Source organism: Centruroides sculpturatus, unplaced genomic scaffold, assembly GCF_000671375.1.
Source record: "Centruroides sculpturatus isolate CEXI.00-Female unplaced genomic scaffold, Cexi_2.0 scaffold100, whole genome shotgun sequence".
In the NCBI taxonomy this organism is placed as follows: Eukaryota; Metazoa; Arthropoda; class Arachnida; order Scorpiones; family Buthidae; genus Centruroides; species Centruroides sculpturatus.
Window position 1 is genome coordinate 282,687 of NW_019384300.1, and position 21,961 is coordinate 304,647.

Below are 21,961 nucleotides of genomic sequence, written 5' to 3' on the forward strand. Positions count from 1 at the left end.
ATTCAGTGGTCTTAAAGTAGGAAATGCTTTGACATGTTCACAAATGATAAAAAATCAAGCATTCTGTCAGCAATGAACTCACATTCTTACACTCCGTGTTCAGTTACCTCAAGTTCCAATTGGCACAGTAATTCAGGCTGTGCTGATCTGAATCTAATGATTAGCTTCAGATAAGCACTGAAAATATCAGTCACTAGATTCTAATGGCTGATACTTTCATTGACAGATTGATGAGGTAAAAGTTTAAGCTTATGAAGTCCAAACACTGCTCAATGATCAGATATACGAGTAATTATATGATGCAAATGTGCCCATTAATAAGAAAACGTTCAATATAAATATTCTTTGGTTCATTCCATAGGAGCAAGCACAAAATTATCAAAAGGTCTAGACATCAGATGAGAACTGTGACAACAACTAAGTCTTATACACACAATGACTAAGTTTACAAAATACAAGTGAACAATAAATTTTGCATAATAAACTGATGTTTAAATCTTCACCTGCACACCTCTTGATTTCAGTCATTCATACACATACATTTGGGGTAGATTATTAGTACTTGCACCAAATATTATTTATGTTTAGTTTAATTTAATTAAACTATAACTAGCTAAGAGAGAGAGTTTTTCTTAATACCAACAATGCATCTTTATATTCTCAATTTGAATTAAAAAGCAAGATTTCATTGTTATACAGAATTTGCACGTATGTGACTTATCTCCTTTTTGTAATAACTGATTCGATTAGATTTCGCTATTAAAATCTTAATTAATTAATAATTGAATTTCTACATTTTTGTAGATATTCAACTGAACTATGATTAAAAATATATTTCTTGATTTTTAACTTAAAAAATTTAATATGTTAACTTGTAAATTCCATACCTTTTCCCATAAATCGTAATGATCAACCAGAGATTTTAACTTTTGGGCTAATTCGATATTTTCTTCTTTCAGCTGAGTGCTCTTCTGTTGATTTTCTTGCATCAAAGTCGAAATATCATTGAGAGTAGTCTGAAATTTTCCAACTAATTCTTTTCTTTTTTCTTCCTCCTCCCTAATACGTAGAAGACTCTCTTCCTATAAAATCAAAAAAACACTTTTTAAAATAATAATTCATACTTATAAACTGAATTTAAATGAGAACAATTATAAGCAATTATTATATTTTCAAAAAATTCATAAAGTATTTACCTTGATTGCTTTATTTTGTCTCTGTAATTCTCGGCATAAACTTTCCAGTTTACTCTTTGCCAAAACGGCTCTATTGTGATCGGCTTGAAGTTGTTCTTTTTCTCTAGTCAACTGAATATTATGTCTTTCGGACTGTTTTATTCTACTTTCGAAATTTCGTTGTTCTTCCAAAACTTCTAGATGCTTTTTATACAGGGCTTGAAGTTTCTCTTCTGCCGTGCCATAATTGGCTAAAAATTTCATCAACTGATCTGGAAAAAATTGTTTAAAATATTTTAAGAATTAAACTATTAAATCTAATATCGAGTAAAGACTTCCATACAAAATATTAAAGGAAAATTAACGTATATAATGACCACTATTTATTACAACATACCAATAGTTTTTTCTCCTTTACGTTTACTAGAATTGCAACCTTTAGAAAATTTTTTATGCATTTTGCTTTCTGTTACATCACATGCAGATAATATATTCTAGAATTTAAAATACGCAATTAGAAATTTATATTGTATTGTTACAAAATTTTTCACGTTTCCGTTAAAAACTTAATTTTTACATAAAAAATTTCTCACGTTATTTTTCTGTTCGACATTTTCCGTAACGGTACTCGAAACTTTGTACTCTGCCGACGTTTTCTCGGTAATTTCAATATTAATTTTATCCGAATTTTCTAAATCGTCAGAATTAGATAATTTTTCTTTTTCTCTATTCTCGTTGTTATCATTTTCAATTAAAGGCATGCTTTGTATGCTTCCGCTATTTTCGGAAGGATTTACTTTAGAGATTACTTTCTTAATAGATTCGTCCACACCACTCTTTTGATTGTCAATTTCTTTTGCACTAATGGAAGTGGATTTGAATGTTTGTTCCAATTCTGCAATTTTTTCTTTAATGTTATCGGCTAATTTCAATTGGTTGGCTTCAGACGAAGAATCTTTCGGTACATCTCTAGATTTTAAAACTTCGTTAATAGTATCTTTTAAATGTTGTGCAGTAGCACTGCATAAATTTAAGATATCTAATGGATTATCTTTATTAAAATCTGACTCTGTAGCATCTAATGCGGCAGTGATATCCGCTGTTAAATTAGTTAAATCACTGTCCAGAATAGATGACATATCTGGAAATAAGTCAGTCAAATTTTCAGTAGAAACTTCTTTATTCTCTGCCGAGGATTCACTTTTGGGATTTTCATCCTCATTTTTCACCAATTCATTGCCGTTCTCTTCTTTCTCTTCAGCAATATCGTCTTTTGGTGTATCAGTCATGGTCTCAGCATTTTGAATTTCAACTTTGTTGGAATCATCACCCTTCTGAAAAATACATTTAAAATATTAATGATCAATTGATCTTTTTATTGTAAAGATTTGAAATTAATTTCAAATTAAATAGCATTGATGATAATTTAAAAACTATGTTATCATTATTACAACTTAATACAATGGACGTCAGTACACGAACTTAATTCGTTCCAGAAGATTGTTCAAGTGCCGATTTTTCCCATAAGAAATAAAACAGATTAATCTGTTCCAGATCTGCCAAAAATACACTTATAAAGGCATTTAACCAGAATTTAACAAGCCTAGCATGCATAAATCATAAAAAAAACAAAAATACCCATATGCAATACTGACAAAGTATGCCTATTAATTTTATTTGGTTGAACATAAAATTTTTGAGTACTTTTAAAAACTGTCACTTGTTTACATAGACGTGCGATTTAATTATAATAGTTGTGAAATTTATTGCATTATTGCTGATGTGAAGCTTATTCCTTGTTTAGAAGCTTATTTTAAACTTTATACTTCATATTTTGTTTGAGTAACATCAAGCATATGCTTTCAGTTCGGGAAAGGATATAATGCATGATGTGAAAGGTGCACCTAAACTTCAAACGTGTCAAATGTGGTTTTAAAAGTTCCATCCTGGAAATTTTGAACTAAAGAATACATAACAGAAGGGCATCAAAAACTGTTGAAGAAGAAAAATTGCAGGAAGAAATTGTTGAAAATTGACAAATAACTCTCAACAAATTTTAATATTACAAAAGATAGCTTTAACTTAATTTAAATCTTAACATGCCACAGACATGTATTGTCGAAACACGACGACTTAAAGTAGTTGCAAAACATGACAATTGAGTTCTGTGTGCATTAAGTGAAAAAAAACAAACTGGATTGAGTATAATTTTGTATAATGAAGAGCTGTAACACTGGAGTTTCATTTAAATTAGTTACTCGTTTTTATCATAGAAATTTTTTTATGGATGACAAAAATAAAAATATTTGTTACGAGCAATTATTTATTGTAACATCGTCACAATGCTGGGTTGCAATTTTAATTATTTTAAATTTATTTAATTTAAAATATATGCTTTCCACCTCAAATTAATTGCATCTTGCCCCTGTACATCATACTTTTCCTGCTAGCAATAGTCATGCCACTCAAGGAATACCATCTGACTCTTTTCAAGGAAAAATTTTTGAATTAAAATAATATGACTTCCAGTCCAAACTGGAAGTTCATACCTAGTTAATTGAGGCCTCCAGCCCGTAAGCTTTCCATATTTGGTCTCATCTTTTATCTATCTAACTCCGTTCTTGAAATTAAGGAAAGACAGAGAGACATACGACAGTAAGAATTTATAGGTCTACGATTTTTCCAAATTGCAGTCCAATTAACCAAAAGTTTGTTCTAACAGGTTGTGTTTCTTCAGTTGAGTACTGAGTAATTTTTTCCTCAAATGTGTTCAAATACACAATTCAGTGTTCAGAATAGTTCAAGTGCTAAGTACCACTGTAAATGGATAGATAAATTGATGTAAAAATATATTTGTTAGAACTGTTCAGTAATTTTAAATAAAAACTAATTTAAAACTGATTTGGCTTAATGTTATAATAGTTAAAAGTTATTAGATTAAAAATTAATCAGTATACAATCATATTAATGAATTAAATCAATTCATTTGCATATGCATTGTAAACTCTCTCTCTATACAAATGTAATGGTTAGATTAATGGGATATTTGCCCAAAATTTAATTATTTTAAATGAAAATTCTTATATCTATTAATAGTGTGAGAATCCAGGGTTAATAATTTAATTTGTTAACAAATAAAATTATTTGATAAAAGTTTTACTTGTTTTTGTAAAAATGTACAAAGTTGAAAAAAGAACTTCCTGTTAGGTTAGAGAAAGGTAACACAATTCCTTCAAAACCAATAGTTTAGCGTGGAATTTCTCACGTCCTATCCACAAAACCACCCAACCTCCATCATGCGTCAGAAGAGTGGCGGGCTTATTTTAACTAATTTGATTGGAGGAGATTTCTAATAAAAAAGGGACAGGTCACCCCTAAACATTCTTAGCTCAGCTCAGCTCACAGCTCTCCACCCAGTGTTCTCTCCTAGATGTTCTTGACCTCTCACAAGATAAGTTTAGACTCCCTGTGTTCCAGTTGTAGAAGCCCATGTACCCTCCTCAATCATCAGCTCATCTCATAGATTCTCTTACATAACAGGAAGACAGAATATCACTGAAGGACTAACTATGGAGAGAGAATTTGCAACCTCTCTCTCCATAGAAATGGAAAGGTTAGATTAGTGGGCTGATTATTCAAGTTCCCTTTTATAAGGAATGATATAAAACAATTAGATATTACAATTCAAACATTATATAAATCTTTTCAATTTTATTTTTCCACTTTAAATTGTATACATATTATTTCATCTTATTAATAAAAATATAGTTAATTAATCAACTTATTTAACTGACTGTCATTCACCTAACTCCGTCGTCTTATCCACGATAGAAACAGTCTCTCCTAAAATTCCAGAAGTTAGTTACAAATTTCCATTTGCATCTTAGTCCACATAATCAACTATGTGGTGTTGGGAATCCTGATTTGAGAGATTAAAGCAATCTCTAAAAATACAAACGGTCATCACAAACGTGTGACGGGTCAGCCAGAGCCCCAGAAATTCACAATAGATCAAAATGCATTTTGTAAAACTATAAATCAGAATATAAAGATTCATTGACAATTCTGATTACTGTCCAGATCAGATACAAAAACCCCAACTAGTTTAAATTAAAATATGATTAAAACTTACAGCTAGGCATTTTTTTAAAATTATATTACTATTTTTTATTTTATGACAGAAATGCCAACAGATGCCACTACAGATAGAAAGCTATAGTGAAATTGAAAATCAATAAAACAGATATTGATTTATATAGGGTTGAACCGAAAGTTTGTTTGCGTATTTACATAATCGCTCGTTTGTGTCGCCTCTGTTGTGCTTATCAAATTTTAACTAGTTTAGGTGGGCATTATAAATATTTACATATTTAATATGCAAGTTTAGTTAACAGAATTTTAAAAAATAACTGTCTTTTAAGAAAAAAAAAACATTAAAATGATAGCTAAGAAGGTGCATTTTTGACATCTCATGCTCTACTTTTTCTTAAAAGGAAAAATGCAACAAAATCTCAAAAGAAGATATGTGCTGTATATGGAGAGGATGCAGTTACTGATTGAACATCCCAGAAATGGTTTTCAAAATTTAGGGCAGGAGATTTTTCTCTTGAAGACGCACCTTGGTCAGGACAGCTCTCGATCTTAGAAGATGAGTCTATAGTGGCTTTAATCCAAAATAATCAGCATAGAACAATGCATTACACGTAATGTTAAATATCATAAGTCTGCTTAAGTACAACATGCAAAAATATTTTTTAAGTTTGACAGTTTCCAATAAATTTATAAATAATCTTATAAAAAATAATTTTTTTAAAACACAGAGCATAAGTTCTATGTTATATAAACCACATGTGTTATGTATGAACTGTGAGTTTAGCATTGAGTCTCACAGTTCATGCTAATATGGTTTTCTGTAACATAAAGCACTGTACAGGGGTTCACTGTATATATGATTTTTTCATGTACGCTATTTAGCATTACAAGAATATTTTTCAATGAGTAAATCTTTCTGTATCATAATAAAAATATATAAAGAAAATTCCATTATCAACAGTAGAACACTTACTGGTGATTCCGTTTCTTCTTTAGGTGGATCACCTGTTTCTTCATTGGAAACTGTCTGAATAACAGTTTCTAACTGTTGCCATATTTCCTTTCTTTCTAAAACATCATTGACAATATTCACATCCTGAAATAATAATTTAGGATTATTTTTATAATCATAATCATCATATTTTTAAAATTAAAATTGAATTATAAATTATTAAAGTTTAAACCTAGGCACAGAAACAAATATGAAAATATACAATTGAATTAATCATTTAGGAATCCACAAATCATTATCAAATAATCTACACTGTTAAGCAATGAATTATCACTTAAAAAGTCACTCTTGTTCTCATATCATTGATTGATTCTTCAATAAGAGCCATCAGCACATTAAAACGACAGACAGCCACAATTTCTCATTACAGCCTCTAGAGTGAAATCAGTGTGGATGAGAATCAAAGAAACAATATCACATCTTATATTACCTATGATAAATTACAGGGTTGGTTTGTATCTGATTCCCTACAACAGTAAGCTGACACCTTACTATACTTCCATTTGACCATATTCTTACATGAAGTCATTTATGAAATATCACTAATCGAAAACCTTTAATACTGTAATTTTATTACCATCACTGATTACAGAACAATAATGCATCCAAGTAGTATAATTAATGAACGAGCACACCTTAGTTTTAATGTTTTAAAAATGTGAAAAGGTAATTTTAATGTTAATAAATCAAAATTTCTATGGATAAAATGATTTTTGCGTAATACAACTGAATGGAGCTCAAATATATAGAAAAATCAATACTTTTTTTTACTAGTATAAGTGTTATTGACAAGTATTTTCTGTCTAGTCTAGACAATCTTCAAGTCCCTTAATAAATTAACCATTATATTTCCAAATTATAGCATTATAAACATTCCTTCAAAAATAAGAAACAAATTTAAACCAGATGAACAATAATATATAAATTACAGAAGAACGTAATAAAATAATAAATATATAGATCCTTTTTGTTCTTTTTTGAAAATGCTTTTGAGTGGTTTATTCTCATTGATAATAGTGATGATATCTTTTGATGTCATGAAATAGGAATAAACTTTAATAATATGTTCATTTAAATCATTAGAAGTCTAAAAATATCTAATTTTATGCTGAATTGACATTGGCAATGATGACAACCACAGATCCTAAACAATAATGATAGTATGTCTTTCATCGTATTAATTCATCACCAATGTATTTATATTGTTCATTAGTTTTGTGTTAGAGCATGTGCAGGTTACATTAGGTTTATCATCCGTTGATTTCTGCACTTTTAGACTGGATTCGACAACATCTCTTTAGTATTTTCTGGGCATGTCAAAGAGCCAAGGTCTTTCTTCAACAGGATTAACCATCTAACTATAGCTTCTAAACTGACTGTAACATTTCACGTAATAAAGCTGTATCAGCCTTACTCACTAACAAAATGTTTGCTTAGAAACAGACATTTTAAAGATAAAATGTATCATTTTTAACAGCCACATTCAGCATCTGCTTAAAAATCTATCAATCAAGAGAGGGATGCTTTTGCACAATTGCAAATCAATTAAATACTTGAAAGGTCTACATTCTTTGTTTTTCATCAACATCCTGTCTATCAATTGATTAGTCTCCTGGTATGGATTGACTTCAGATTCCAATTTAGACAAAATTCAATCTATGCTTAGCAAATCTTATCTTTTGCTCAATAACTCTGTCATATTTTCCATACCAAGAATAGCAATATTACTAGCATGCATCTTAGCCTTCCTCCCTTGATCGACCATATTCATTATTTTGATGCCCAATTATTTTATAAATATCTTAACAGTATTTTTATTCGTGTTCTTTCTTTCAACTCTCAAAATCAAAGTTTTATATACACCCCTTTTACTTGTCTAAATATAACTCTTATATTCTCGGTTCTTTCAAAATCATTAGGATCATAGAGCATTAGTTTACATCACATTATTTTAAATAAATTTCTTTTATTTTTTTATATCTATGTTTATATTTATTGTTTTTGTATTACCTTTTATATATTTTTAATGGGAATCATTGTGAGGTTTGCCGATTGAGGAGAGTGTCGCAACAGTTGAGCGGTCAGCACTGTCGTGTGGGAGTGGAAAAAACTTACTGAGACAGGTTCTCCTTTGTATACCGTTTAATAAATATAAAAATTTTTCTTACAACAAATGCTTAAAACGGAGTAACACCTATCCAAAGTTCAGCAACAAGTTCGTAACACTAAAAGTTCAACTGTTCTGACGATAGTTTTTCTTCCGGCGATGGAGGCATGAAGACGTCGACTCCGGGCTGCACAACACTATTTGAACCAAGATCTTCTATCTACAAGGTAGACTTTAGCGCTCTTGATGGCACAGGAGGGTGGAAACAAGTCTTCCGAATATCTGACAAGTTCTCGTGGGAGAATGTCCAGATGACAAGAGTCCTGGAGAGGAGCACTGCGAACCAAAGGCCAAGAACTATGAACCAAGAACATCACATCCTTTTTTTGTGTGGTTTTTATAAGTTTTTTCTGAGTCCCAGATCAAACATTCCGATAGGTCGATGTCGATCGGCCCCTGTTCTCTAATTGGTCTCCCCTCTTCGTTACGAATTGTAACGAGATCGGAGCCCAGATCGTGGGGTGAGTCAACTCCGATTGACAATTTGATTCCTATCGAAGACGTTCTATCTAAGTACAGTAATTCATCCATTGTTTTAACCTGAGTAGTTCGACTTTCTTAGAAATTTTCACAGATACAGTGGTGCCNTTATTTGCAATTCTTTCAAGATATTTATTTTATTTTAAAAATACCATTGATTATGTATATTTATAATTTTTGTTATACATTGTTATGGTTTTGTTCTAATTATTTAAAAAATTTTTTGAAAATTTGAAATATCATTGTTGAACTGATACAGAACTTGTTTAAGATTGAAAACATTTATAAGTTTTTACATTTTGTTACTGGATGTTAAAGGTTTTGTTGATTGTGCTTAGTAATTCATTCCTGTTATTGAGAAGAAAGTAATTTTGATTGGAAATAAATTATTGATTAATTTAATAAACATATTTCTCTCAGTAACAAAAAACAATAGTATACTTTTATTAACTTTTGGAACCTAACCCCATGTTTTGTTTTAGTCCTTTGTTTCGTATAGCATGGATTCACAAATCACGGCATTTTTCAGAACAAAACTAACGTTTTATACAGGGATACCTGCATATAATTTTAATAATAATATAATAATTAACTATTTACTTTTCCAAAAACTACAAGCAAATATTTTAATTAGCATCAGTTATATTTACTTGCAATCTATCTTCGTATTAGTATAAAATTATTATTGCGACCATCAATGTTCATAAAGGACTATGTATATTCTTAATGAACAAATGAACACAAGTTTTAAATACTATTACATATGTAAGGACCCGGATGGGGGTCGACTTGGATGTCCGAATGAAGATCTTAAAAACCTCCTTTTACAACATGAAAGGGAGAAATTAAAGGTCGTGATTAAACAATAAAAGTTTTTTGTAAAATATTAAAACAAAGGAAAAGTGGTGTTGAAAAGACCAAAGTCGGGGAAAACGTAATTGAAAAGGAGTCGGGTTTAGTCACGACATTGACCTCTCCCGCACCCTCCAACAGGTTTTGAATTGCCACCAAGTGACTATGAGAGACCAATGGAAAGGCAACTTTGGGTGAAAAACTGATAAATATGCGTGATTCAAGTGCGTTCTTGGTTCTCGGTGCTCCACTTCATGATTTTTGCAATCCTGTCGATCAACAGCAATAGGTTTGTTGACTCCTGGGACTTACCGTCACTCTCCCATGACGTCTTGCTTTGTCCAAATTCGCCCTTCTCCAGAGACTTTTGCTCGAAGCTGTGCCGCACACCCTGGGGCCGTCAACTGCAATGTACGACATCGAGGGACCGAAAGAACTTCCAACCGAACGTCGGACTCGAATGGACATTTCATTCACTCCCCAAACTGTTACATTGTAACTTTGCAAAACGTTGTAAGAAAGTTTTTGGTAATATAATAAACAGGTTAAAAGATGGAAAGCTTGCTTCAGAGAATTTTTCCACTCCCACACGCTAGTCGTGACCATGTGACAATCCTGGTAAACCCACCTAGTTGGCTAACTTCACACATATTCACAATAGTATATAAAATTATCATTTCTATCACCTTATTATATCTATGAAGATAAATATAATTTATCATACAGTATAATTATAGAGGAAAACTGTGGCAAAATGAAGTAACCCCGGATTATAAAATTTTTTTTCATACAAAATTAAAATATTTTCCGTGCACGAATTTCGACCCACTTCCGGAGCCTCACATCATTGTTCTGGGGCAGTCATCAAATGTTCTTACCAATGCTATTGTAATTTAAAATTAAAATAAAGAATTACCATAAACTGTAACAATAACATGGAAAAAGTGATATGAAAGACCAGAGTTATGCCAATACAGTGAGAGCTAGTCTAATTACAGGTAATCCTCGTAAAAGATGGCACTTCTACAACATGGTATTGCTCTAATATGGTATTGCTCTAATAATCTTTACAAAATTCTAATCACAGCAAACCAGGAACTTGATATTTTGAAAAAACATATAATTCTAAACTATTCTTGATTCTTCATGTATCAATCAAATAAAATCATTTTAAAATTTGAAAGCCAAACTTTGTCATAAATATTTATCACCTATAATTTTTGCATTTTTATAATTTAATTACCATAAATTTACTACAATTGATAAAAGTGCTCGTAAAAATCTTGCTAATGTTAAAAATTGCCTGGGAATAATCAATATAAATTAATCTGAGTGATATATTAAAATAAATAATACTATCTCATTGTAGTTTGATACAAAGATATTATCATTTGTCATGAAATATCACTTATATAAATTTCACTCATATTTTAATAATTTATCACATTTAAAAAGGAATTAATTTGTACTTCTGCATTACAGCAAGAAGATTGTTATTACCACAACACAAAGAGAAATAGTTTTTATAAGCATTGCTTTTTGTTCTAGAATTCCAGATTGGCATTGTCTTTTGTTTGGGAACACGGGAGAAAAAGTGAAGACAATAGGAACATAAATTTAAAAAAGGATGAATAGAATGCCGATGAAATTTTTAGATAAATTCTCCTTCTCTGTGATATCTGTTAGGTTAAGAGAAATAAATTTCTTTGAAATATGACATTATACTTCTTTAGGAATTAGACACTTCTAAATTATATAAAGAAATTTGTAAACAGCAAACCAGTTCATCTGATCATTGCTTTCATATTATTTGCAATTCTTTCAAGATATTTATTTTATTAATATATTATTTCAATCTTCCTTATACAGCTTTATAATGTACACATTTGATAAATGAGTTATATTAATTCCCTACATCTGAAAAACTTTGACATTAGATACAGAATATCTACGAATACTTAAATGGACCACCTAGATTCAATCCAAGGTCACCCAGATAGGCTGGCACCTTAATAACATCAGCCATCAGGAAGTTAAAAGATAAATAAATAAATCTTTAACTTTATAATAAGTAAAAAAAGCCAAATTTGGTACAAAGTAACTTTGCATGACCATATGCACTCCCTGATATGCAAACTAGCAAGTGTTTGCATGCAACCACATCCATTTAAAGGAGTGAGCTGCTTTAAACTTGAATCCCTATTTCCTGAGTACAGTGGTCCACTGAAATCGGATGTTTGAATTGGTTTACAATTGGAGGTTGAACCCATCTATGTTTACTACGAGGAAAAAAATCTATTCTACTCAAAATAGAACATTTACTACAGTACTAATTTTTATTGTTCATATCAAAAACTGTAAAAAACAACCACACTTCCATAACTGGAAGTTGGGTTATTTCTTGAGGTTGCGGAGTTAATTTACAGTTCAGTTTAATGAATTCTGGTAAAATTTTTGTTCGCTTTATCGTACGAAAATTAATATTGCAACAGCAGCATTTTGCAGGGAAACAGCTAGCAGCTAACTTCACTTTAACATGAAAATTTGCTTTATTAGTATTCGCTTTAAGGTAGTTGACTATATATTAAAAATAAACCATAGTATATGTAATAAATAATTTATCTTTATATCATTAAATCTTATTATCATTTAAGCATTTTCCATCCTAGAATTTCATATGAGTAAATTTGGCAAATATCCTAGCCAAAAACTTGATCCATTATGATCAAGTTTTTGATCAATTCAAGAAAACTGGTTGCATTTGTAAGAGAAAAATCTGGTTGTCCTTTGGTGTCTGATCAGGCGATGGAACAACTTCAAGAAACCTTTACAAAATTCTAATCACAGCAAACCAGGAACTTGATATTTTGCAAAAAACTGTGTGACACTTGTTATGAAAGTGTCTAAAAACATGTCTATAACAACTCTAGTATCTAAGATCCATTCAAAACTTGTGTAATTCCAAATTAGAACACTAGCCTGACAATATCCTTTTAAAAATGGACACAAATGTTTGCTTTTTAAATGAATTGTTCATTTGCTGTTTTTTCTGGTTACTGAGTTAGATGGTTCATCAACTCTAGTAGTTGCATCACCTAAATACAGGGAACTACATTTATCATCTGCAGTTCTATGAATAACTGCAAGTTTTAGTAAGATTATTGTTTCTTATAAAAGATACACAGTGATGATGCTAACATTCCGTCTTAGCATCAAGGCAAACAAGCACAATGTGCAAATTTGAAGGTTTGAGAATTTCACTGAATTGTAAAACATGTCCATGATTTACCAAAAACCAATATGTTTTGTTATCTCCAACTCAAAATGTCTAGACCTTTCTTTTTTGCTGGTAGTCCATCACAAAATCAATAAGACAACTGAGTGGCTTAAGACACAACTAAAACAAAACAGTGCTAACTTCATCATTCAAGTGGATGAACTTCCCCTCACTACTACCACAATGTCTAAAAATAGAGAGGTCGCGGCCAAAATTTTCATCTCTAAAACGTGAACGACGAATGTTGAGCATTGGTGTTTGAAACATCATTGTTCCAAATGCCATTGTCAAACTGGCTTACTGGATGGTGATGATCAATGTTTGACAATCATGTTTTAGAGATGGTTTTCATCTCTAAAACATGATTGTCAAACAAAACTTTAGCCGCGATCTCTCTAATAATTAAGCACATGAATGCCAAACTGGTGGATTGGTCATGCTGTTGCTAGTGATCACCAGCTTTTAAAGTAGTCTCCTCCATGTTACTTTTTTCATAGGTGTTTATGAAAGACCCCATTTAAATACCTCTCCTCTCCAAGAATCTGTCTGACTAAAAATAATCAACATTGTAGTAGCAATCAATAGAATCACTGATGCCAATATATTTCAACACATGTGGTAGGAACTGAAATATTGCATTGACATTTGTAGACTGACCAATGAAGCTCATATTGAACACTTGTAAGCTTTCCAAGTAAACTTTCATAGTTGCTTTACTCGTATATACAAATCATAGCCTGAATAAAAGCACATTGAGGTTATTCAATTCTTTTTCACTAGCCTCGCACATAGTTAAATATATAATTATAAAACAATGTAGTTAAGAAAATGGATAAATTAAATAATTAATGCACTATTCAATGAATATTCTTGATGAAAATATCATCAGTAAATACTATAAAATATATCATTATTACAAAAGTAAATTGCACATTAAAACCAGTATCTGATTTAAAAATACAATTATTTTAAAAGCTGGAATTTCTCAGAGAAAAACATAGAATTTGGAAAGAAGCCGAATTAATAAGAAAACTATCCGACGAAAACTATCCGACGTACAAAATTTAAGAATTGAAGCCATCGACATCTATACGGCAGCAAGCAAAGTTCTCTCTAACCTTAACTGTCCAGTTCCGTGTGCCAATATATATCAACACGTGGTAGGAACTCAAATATTACATTGACATTTTATTATTATGTATTTTACATTATCATCCAAAGCACTTTTTAACTATATTTAAATATATAAATATTGAATCGCAACAAATGAATTTTAAATGATGTCATGGAATATTTAAAATGTTCCACTTTAGAACTCAACATAGCTTTTATTTATGAAATGGCTTCTAACCTGAAGCAGGTCTGTAAATTGGGCCAAAAACATTTATTCTGTATATAAAGTTAGTGCTGGAAAAGTACAAAAAGTCTGAATGATTTTAATATCAGTTTTATTTTGTCTTTGTTGAAACCATCATCAGTCATTATAACATATGATTTAATGAACCTGCCTAATAAAAGTGCCAATCTCTTAATCCAGCAAAAAATTATTTTACTTGCTAGTACTTGCACCTTATCAAAATCATCATAGGTCTACTTGCTGCATTTTTATGCAAATAAATAATGCTCTTACACGTGAAAGTCACTTGTTTTCACATTTTTGAAACATATCTTCACTTATAAGAGCATACCTTAAATATAAAGGCATGCTCTTATAAGCAAAAACAACACTTACATAGCAGTGTCAATATAAATGTACATTAAATGTAAATATATTGATACAGTAATTATTCGTTAACATTTCTGCGGTAACGTTTATTAAAAATATAAAGTAAAAGACTGCCTCCGATACTATAATAATTTTTAAAATATCGCGCTAATTTTGTAGCACTATAGTGTAGAAATACATTACTAAATATCCATTCTAATGCCATTTTAGTTACTACATAAACCTATCAATGATCCGTAATTAGATAGAAAGTACTAGTAAAAATAATTTTAAGCCAATACGAAAGACTGACAAATTTTGTTATAATTGTATTAACCAGTATAGCACGATAGTTCCCAAATAACATTATTGCAGACACGTTAATATCTAATTCAAAAAGAATAATAATAAATTTCTCAAAAATATACCTCTCGTGAAATTTCTAAGTGATTTCAGTTTTTATCATAATCAAATAAGATAAATGCATTAAAGGTATCATTTAGAATGACGGTTCTCAAAGTGGGAACCGCAAACTAACGACGGTCCGCAATCGCGCATCGGACAGTTTACGGACCGATCTATGCAATTTAGACGGAGAAAAGAACGTAACGTGCGTCATATAACCCTCGGGTTAGATTACCAGATAGATTGTGCCAAAATATTTTGTCTATCGTTACCTAAAATTATATTTACGGGATAAGAAACAGACGGGTGCACTGGTAGTCCACAGTTCATCCGCGACTAGGCTCAGGTGATTCACAGATCGATAACTGCTAATTTAGAATGCGTTAATACTAAAAAATGTTAATAATGCACGGTAAAGTGTCATCAAATTTCATATTAAAGCATTATTTTTTTATAGCATCATTTTGCAGAACATTTCATAAATATTTTTCTAAGTTAAAGGTTTATTCATTAAGTTTCCAATCTAGAAAATTGTTTTTTAATGCTATTTAAATTTAGATATTCTAAAATAATGAAGATTATAAATAAGTAAAAAAGTTTAGTAAACAACTAAATTGAAGAAAAACAACTTTCTTAGATCATGGACTAATAATAGAATCATCTCTTAATAGATAAGGCATCTTCATTTCGTTCAAACGATGAGAATTTGGATCATTTACCTAAATTTGGGAGAACCACCACGCGACTGTGGCATGTATCGTATTTCATCCGTGAATAATTTTAAATTCCGTTAAATCTATCGATCGAATAATAAAACCGACGATATTAATATTAATATTAAAGTAAATAGAGTAAATTTTGCGCGAAAAAATTAATTTGTAAGTTGATATAATTTAGTTTTAGTTACGTCGTACGTACAGACATTCATACACATTGACCTAAAAGTAACATGTACCGGGATATTTGCTAAATAAACCGAATGCAAAATCTAAGTCCGATTTAACGTTGGTCGATGGAAATTTTTAAACGTAATTCGTTATATTTTTATATAAATTGACTTTTATAAGCGATATAATTCGATTAAAACTAACTTTTAAGTCGCTTTCTTCCATTTCGGCCATCTCTGAGACTAGAAGCGTGCTTCGACGGTAGCCGAAACTTTCAAACTTCACCGAACGATCTAAAATTAATTAAATTAAATTGCACCTTCTCATTCATTTACATATTGATTAATAAATATAATTATAATATTAATATTAATAAATTAATTAANCCGGCTAACAATCGAAAAAAATTTGAGATTACGCTTATCACCGTTCATATAACCACATAATAGACACTGAAACCAAACTATCCGAGCCATGGAGGACGCCATGTCGCTTTCCATCGAAAACTACTACTACAAGCGGCCGGAATACAGAAATGCGTTTCAATGAAATTTTTAAACGGATGCCGATCGAGCGGAGTTACGCGGAGGAATAAAAGAACGCACTTTATACCAATCTTCTACTCGCAGCCCATTCTTGAAATCCCGTAAACCAGCCGTATTTTATGAGACAAGCGGGGAAAATGGGTCACAGTAAAAGCAAAGCTATTGGAGTGTTCGTAAATTCAAACGTAGTTTTCGACGTTATGTTACGTCATTATCTTTCGCTTTAATGAACGCATCGCGTATTATCAGTTCAATGTAAATATTTCAAGGCCGACATATTAAAATATAGATATAAATACGATTACGTTAATTGTTGTAACTATTTAATTTTTATAAGAATAATCAATATAAAAACTTATGAGCGTACAAAAGAGAAATCATTTATCAGTTTTGTTTGCATTTGATAACGTATCAAGCTTAACATATGTATTATGACAATTATTATGTTTAATTTATATACGGATAAATAATCAAAATGTTTTTAAAAATATTTTAGTTAAATAAAATACTGTAGTTAAGGCCTAATCCTACCTCTCTGGGAGATCCGGGCGAGCAACCACAGGAATTTTTAAAGGATGGTCTGTACCGGATAGTGCAGGCTCCGGAGGTCCCCATTGTGAACCTAGCCAAATCCATAATGTGTTGAGGGAAAAGAGTAAAAAGTTAATAATGAATAAATAAAATTGTTATAGTATACCACTTTTTACTATTAACATCTTATTTTTCCTTAGAATACGTGGTACAATCTTAAATTCAAATACAGTACTTAAGCCGATGTTTGTACAGTAGAGCATCGATTATCCGACTCAATTGGGGAGTGGGGTTGGTCGGATAATTAAAAAGTCGGATAACCGAAAAGTATGAAAAAATCCATTATTAGTGTAGTATATTATTATATCCCATGTAATTAGTATATTAGTATATCGCTATNTATTAGCGATTGTCTTGGATAAAATTGTTCCACGAATTTTATTATGCTTATCTGCAACCTTAAGATTACTCATATTCTATTGTCTTAGAAATAAAATCTGTAGATATAGAGAATTTTAAAAATTCTATTGGTTTCTGTAATTTTTTTTTTGAAGAATTGTTGTTTTCATAGGTAGGATCGTGAATATTCAAATTGATAATCAGTAAAAACAATCTACAGTAGAGCCTCGATTATCCGACTCAATTGGGGACTTGGGTTGGTCGAATAATTGAAAAGTCAGATAACCGAAAAATATGAAAAAATACATTATTAGTATAGTATATTATTATATCCCACGTAATTAGTATATCGCTATTAACCTATTTTGCGGTTGAATTTTCATCGATGTTAAGCCTAACAAAAATTTTTTAAAATAATAATCGTCGCTATTGTATCGTTAAAAATTAGAAAATTAAGCCTCGTTTGAATACTGGCTCCCTTTCATGGTCGAATGTCTGTTGCCAGCTAAAACACGTAAAAATAATATTAGAGTAGCCGAGACATAGCCAAATATTGTAGCGCCACATCACTAGCGGACATTTGAAATTTGCCGACTAGGACGGTCGGTTAACCGAGGTGTCGGTTAATCAGGGGCCGGATAATCGAGACTCTACTGTATTTACACTAAGAATTCCGTATAATTTATAATTATTAAGATAAAATGAGTTGTTCCTATGTAATTTAACATACAAGAATCGAACGTATAAAAATTTATCATCATTATGAATTAGTACATGTTTTTTTTCTGCTCTTTTTGCCCTATGAGCACTAATCGGGCATATCATCGATTCGGCCAGGCAAACAATGGAGCGTCAGGTTGAAAAAGAACGAGGCACGACATATTTAGGTTAAGCCATTCTCAAAACCTTCCCGAGATTTTCCGACCACCCGGATTCGATCCCGGACGTCCCAGAGCAATGCGCTAACAAGTTTTCCGGGTTTTCTCCGCGTCTGTAACGCCTTAATAGAAGCCAGTTACCCTTAAAAGACCTCCCGGAAGGCATTTGTAAAATTCCCGTAAATCTTACTAAATAGTTCGAGAATAGTCCAATAATAGTGTCCGAGGAAGCAAAGGAATACAAGGCTTAACATATTACACATTTATTTAACATATATCTTTGCAAGTACAGAACAGGGCCAAAAAATAGGCAGGTGCCCTCGGTTTCACAGCTTATATATATCGGGCAGCCTCGCATTCGGGCGCTGCGCTTGACAAGTCTTGGTAGGACACGACACGACAGCATTATTCCCCCGTTCTCACATAAATCCAAGCAGTTAAAAACTACGACCAAATTATCGGATGCTAACGCCATCGTTCTTTCGGAGTATTATAGCCAGAAAGGCTACACGCTCCATATAAAACCAATGAGATAAGAGAAAGAAAAAGATGGCGGCGCCCGTACTATCGATAGTATCGTGATACGAAAATCTATAGTTTTAAAATATCTGTTTTTAGATACAAAAGTTAATGAAGGGTTCCAATTCTAACACACAACCATAAAATGGATTGTCTTACCGACAGAGCATTCAAAATAGCCACGAAAGAAATAAGAACGCCGGCTAACAATCGAAAAAAATTTGAGATTACGCTTATCACCGTTCATATAACCACATAATAGACACTGAAACCAAACTATCCGAGCCATGGAGGACGCCATGTCGCTTTCCATCGAAAACTACTACTACAAGCGGCCGGAATACAGAAATGCGTTTCAATGAAATTTTTAAACGGATGCCGATCGAGCGGAGTTACGCGGAGGAATAAAAGAACGCACTTTATACCAATCTTCTACTCGCAGCCCATTCTTGAAATCCCGTAAACCAGCCGTATTTTATGAGACAAGCGGGGAAAATGGGTCACAGTAAAAGCAAAGCCATATTGACGAAATTATTGTTTTTTTTTTTTTTTTATCTGTTGTAGAACAAAAGTACAGTTACAAACTAACGGGAACCTGTAGTTATATAATTCTAGGCAAAATAATTATAATTTGCGATAAGTATGAAATGCATTAAAGTACCTACATATGGCTTATTATTTTGTTCTGCAGATGTTTTACTCGATAATAATTTATGATAAGATTATATAATAAGCAGATATAAAAACATTAAATTACTAATTCCTTTAAAACATTCAAAGATACAAAAATAGGTACAGCCTAATTATATCCAAAAGCCTTCTCGATTTTCTTAAACACTAAGTCTCTAAAACGTGCATTGCGAGAAAAGGATTCACTGTACGTCAGAAATGGTTAAGACAATTAAACGTGCACTTCTGGCTCCACTATCCATAGACGTATCGTGAATACTATTAAAATTCTACCATCTCTAATTTCAAACAGTAGTAGTACCTCTCTGCATCAAATCTCATAGGAACTTTGTGGTCCCTCACAAAATGCCATTAAGACACCACAGTTGAGGATGATTCGATAATTCAGAATTAATATTGGCACGATCGTCTAATTATTTTTAAACTGCTTTCGTAACAGACGTGCGCACGAATATTTAATACCGTAACACTTGTTAAATCCAAAATTGGCGTGTTTTCATACTATTAAATATGGTAGAGAACCACTATTTAAACCGAGACGTAGCGGCGAAGTGCACAGTTAAACAGAATCGAGTATGGCTTCTCCATTGACGATTGTTATTGTCGGTAAGTAACTTATTTTTCAATGTGTAATTCTATTGTGAAATTTAAATTAATTTTTCTTGCAGGATTGGGTTTTATCTCAGTCGGCTATAAAATGGAAATACTAAATACAAGGCAAAGCGGTTTAATTAATCTCTCGTGCCTCGGCAAATCATCAATGTTAGATACTCGAGTAAGTATAGTACTGTATTATATATTAATATTTTTAATATGAAATACTATAAACTGTATGGATTTGCGCCAGGGTCTGTTTCAATGTAGTCATTCATAATGGGAGATCGGGCCAATTTAGAATATGTAATATATCAAAATCTCTGTCTAAACCTACTTATCTAATTTGAATAATTGTAATATAGATTTTACCCAATTTTCGTGTGTTTGGGATTAAATTGATAAAAGACAAAGCAACGCTTGGGCAATCTAGCAAGGGGGTTCCCTCTTTGGAGGACTGAGGGAAAGTTAGGCGTGTGAAGAAAACCACTACCAGCCAGTTGGTGAGGTGACTAACTAATGTCCAGTGGTTTTAATTGCCCAAGCATTTAGTTATTCCTATTTTCAGTTTATCTTTCAAACTGATGAAAAATAAACTCCAATACGGCCACCCTTTATTAAACATCAAACAAAACTGTCTTTTTTAGATTAGTTTAAAATTCCTGTTAATTTTGCACTTGGGTTGTTTTTATTTTGTAGTGTAAAAAATGTTTTTGCTTATTTCTAGGTGAATCTGAATATTTCGAAATGTGTAAACTCGTCGAGCAATGGTACGGACAACATTCTCCGCAGTTTATGTTTGACTAATAATAGCACCACTCTAGCAAATTTCATCGAATGTATTGGTATAGAAGTAAATAACAGTGTATTTCCTTTGGATAAATGTTTCGAGAACTTGTATGCATGTACTTCAAAATATATACATGATGTGGGTCATCAATTTTTTGATTGTACAAATTCAAACATAAGTAGTCTCTTGAAAGCACTTTTATATTTCTTAAATGTCGACCAATCTCGGCCGGTTAGTTTATTTGGAAGTATTTTGGAAACAATCCAAACGGTCTCGAATCTGAGATGTTAATTCGTTGATTATAAAACCACCTTTGTAATTTCTCTTATTAACATAAAATTATGTAACTGGGAAGTATTATATATTAAATTGCACTATATATATTATATTTTATTCTCTATATGTATGGCCCGGCTAGATGCACTTTCATAGTCGTGGTTACACTTATGAACATTGACAATAGGATTTGTCGGTTTTTTGAAGAAATTTGCATAATTTGAAAACCGGGTTTTCCCACTAAAAGAAACCGGTTTTTGAGCTTAGACTTAAACATAAAATGAATTATTTGATTAAAAACATCAACATTTTGACACAAAATCGTCTCTGGCATAAAACGGGAATATTGTTAAATAATACTAAGATTGATAAAACTAACTACAAAAACAAAAAAGCGTCCAATTCTCTCCACAATAACGAAAAATGCTGCAACAACAGAAAAACATTTTTAGCTTTGAATGATATCGATGCTTCTCACATGTAGAATTGTACAGCTCCTTAAAATTTTAGGACCAATACGTTTAGCAGCTGATGCCTTAGAACGACAATATTTGCATCTTGTCGTCCTACTTATTAACGAGTGAAGGCGTATTTGAATTTTTCTTATGTGAATTTGAATATTATCCAGATTATATCCAAATTATTCTGGCAATTTTGTGTGCAAAAAAGACAGTTGTGCAATAGATC

General features: G+C 31.5%; 1 protein-coding gene across 1 annotated transcript in view; it reads right to left on the reverse strand.

The window, feature by feature from the left end:
• The window catches only part of LOC111638459 (uncharacterized protein PFB0145c-like), a 27,827-nt gene extending 11,482 nt beyond the window's left edge, over window positions 1-16,345 (reverse strand). The window contains exons 1-6 of the mRNA XM_023384215.1: window positions 16,257-16,345; window positions 6,241-6,363; window positions 1,769-2,509; window positions 1,573-1,669; window positions 1,197-1,447; window positions 873-1,082 (exon numbers count right to left, since the gene is read on the reverse strand). Coding sequence (XP_023239983.1) covers window positions 873-1,082; window positions 1,197-1,447; window positions 1,573-1,669; window positions 1,769-2,509; window positions 6,241-6,363; window positions 16,257-16,286 — 1,452 coding nt within the window. The 5' untranslated portion in view covers window positions 16,287-16,345. The remainder of the gene's footprint in view (window positions 1-872; window positions 1,083-1,196; window positions 1,448-1,572; window positions 1,670-1,768; window positions 2,510-6,240; window positions 6,364-16,256) is intronic.
• Window positions 16,346-21,961: the final 5,616 nt, after the last annotated feature.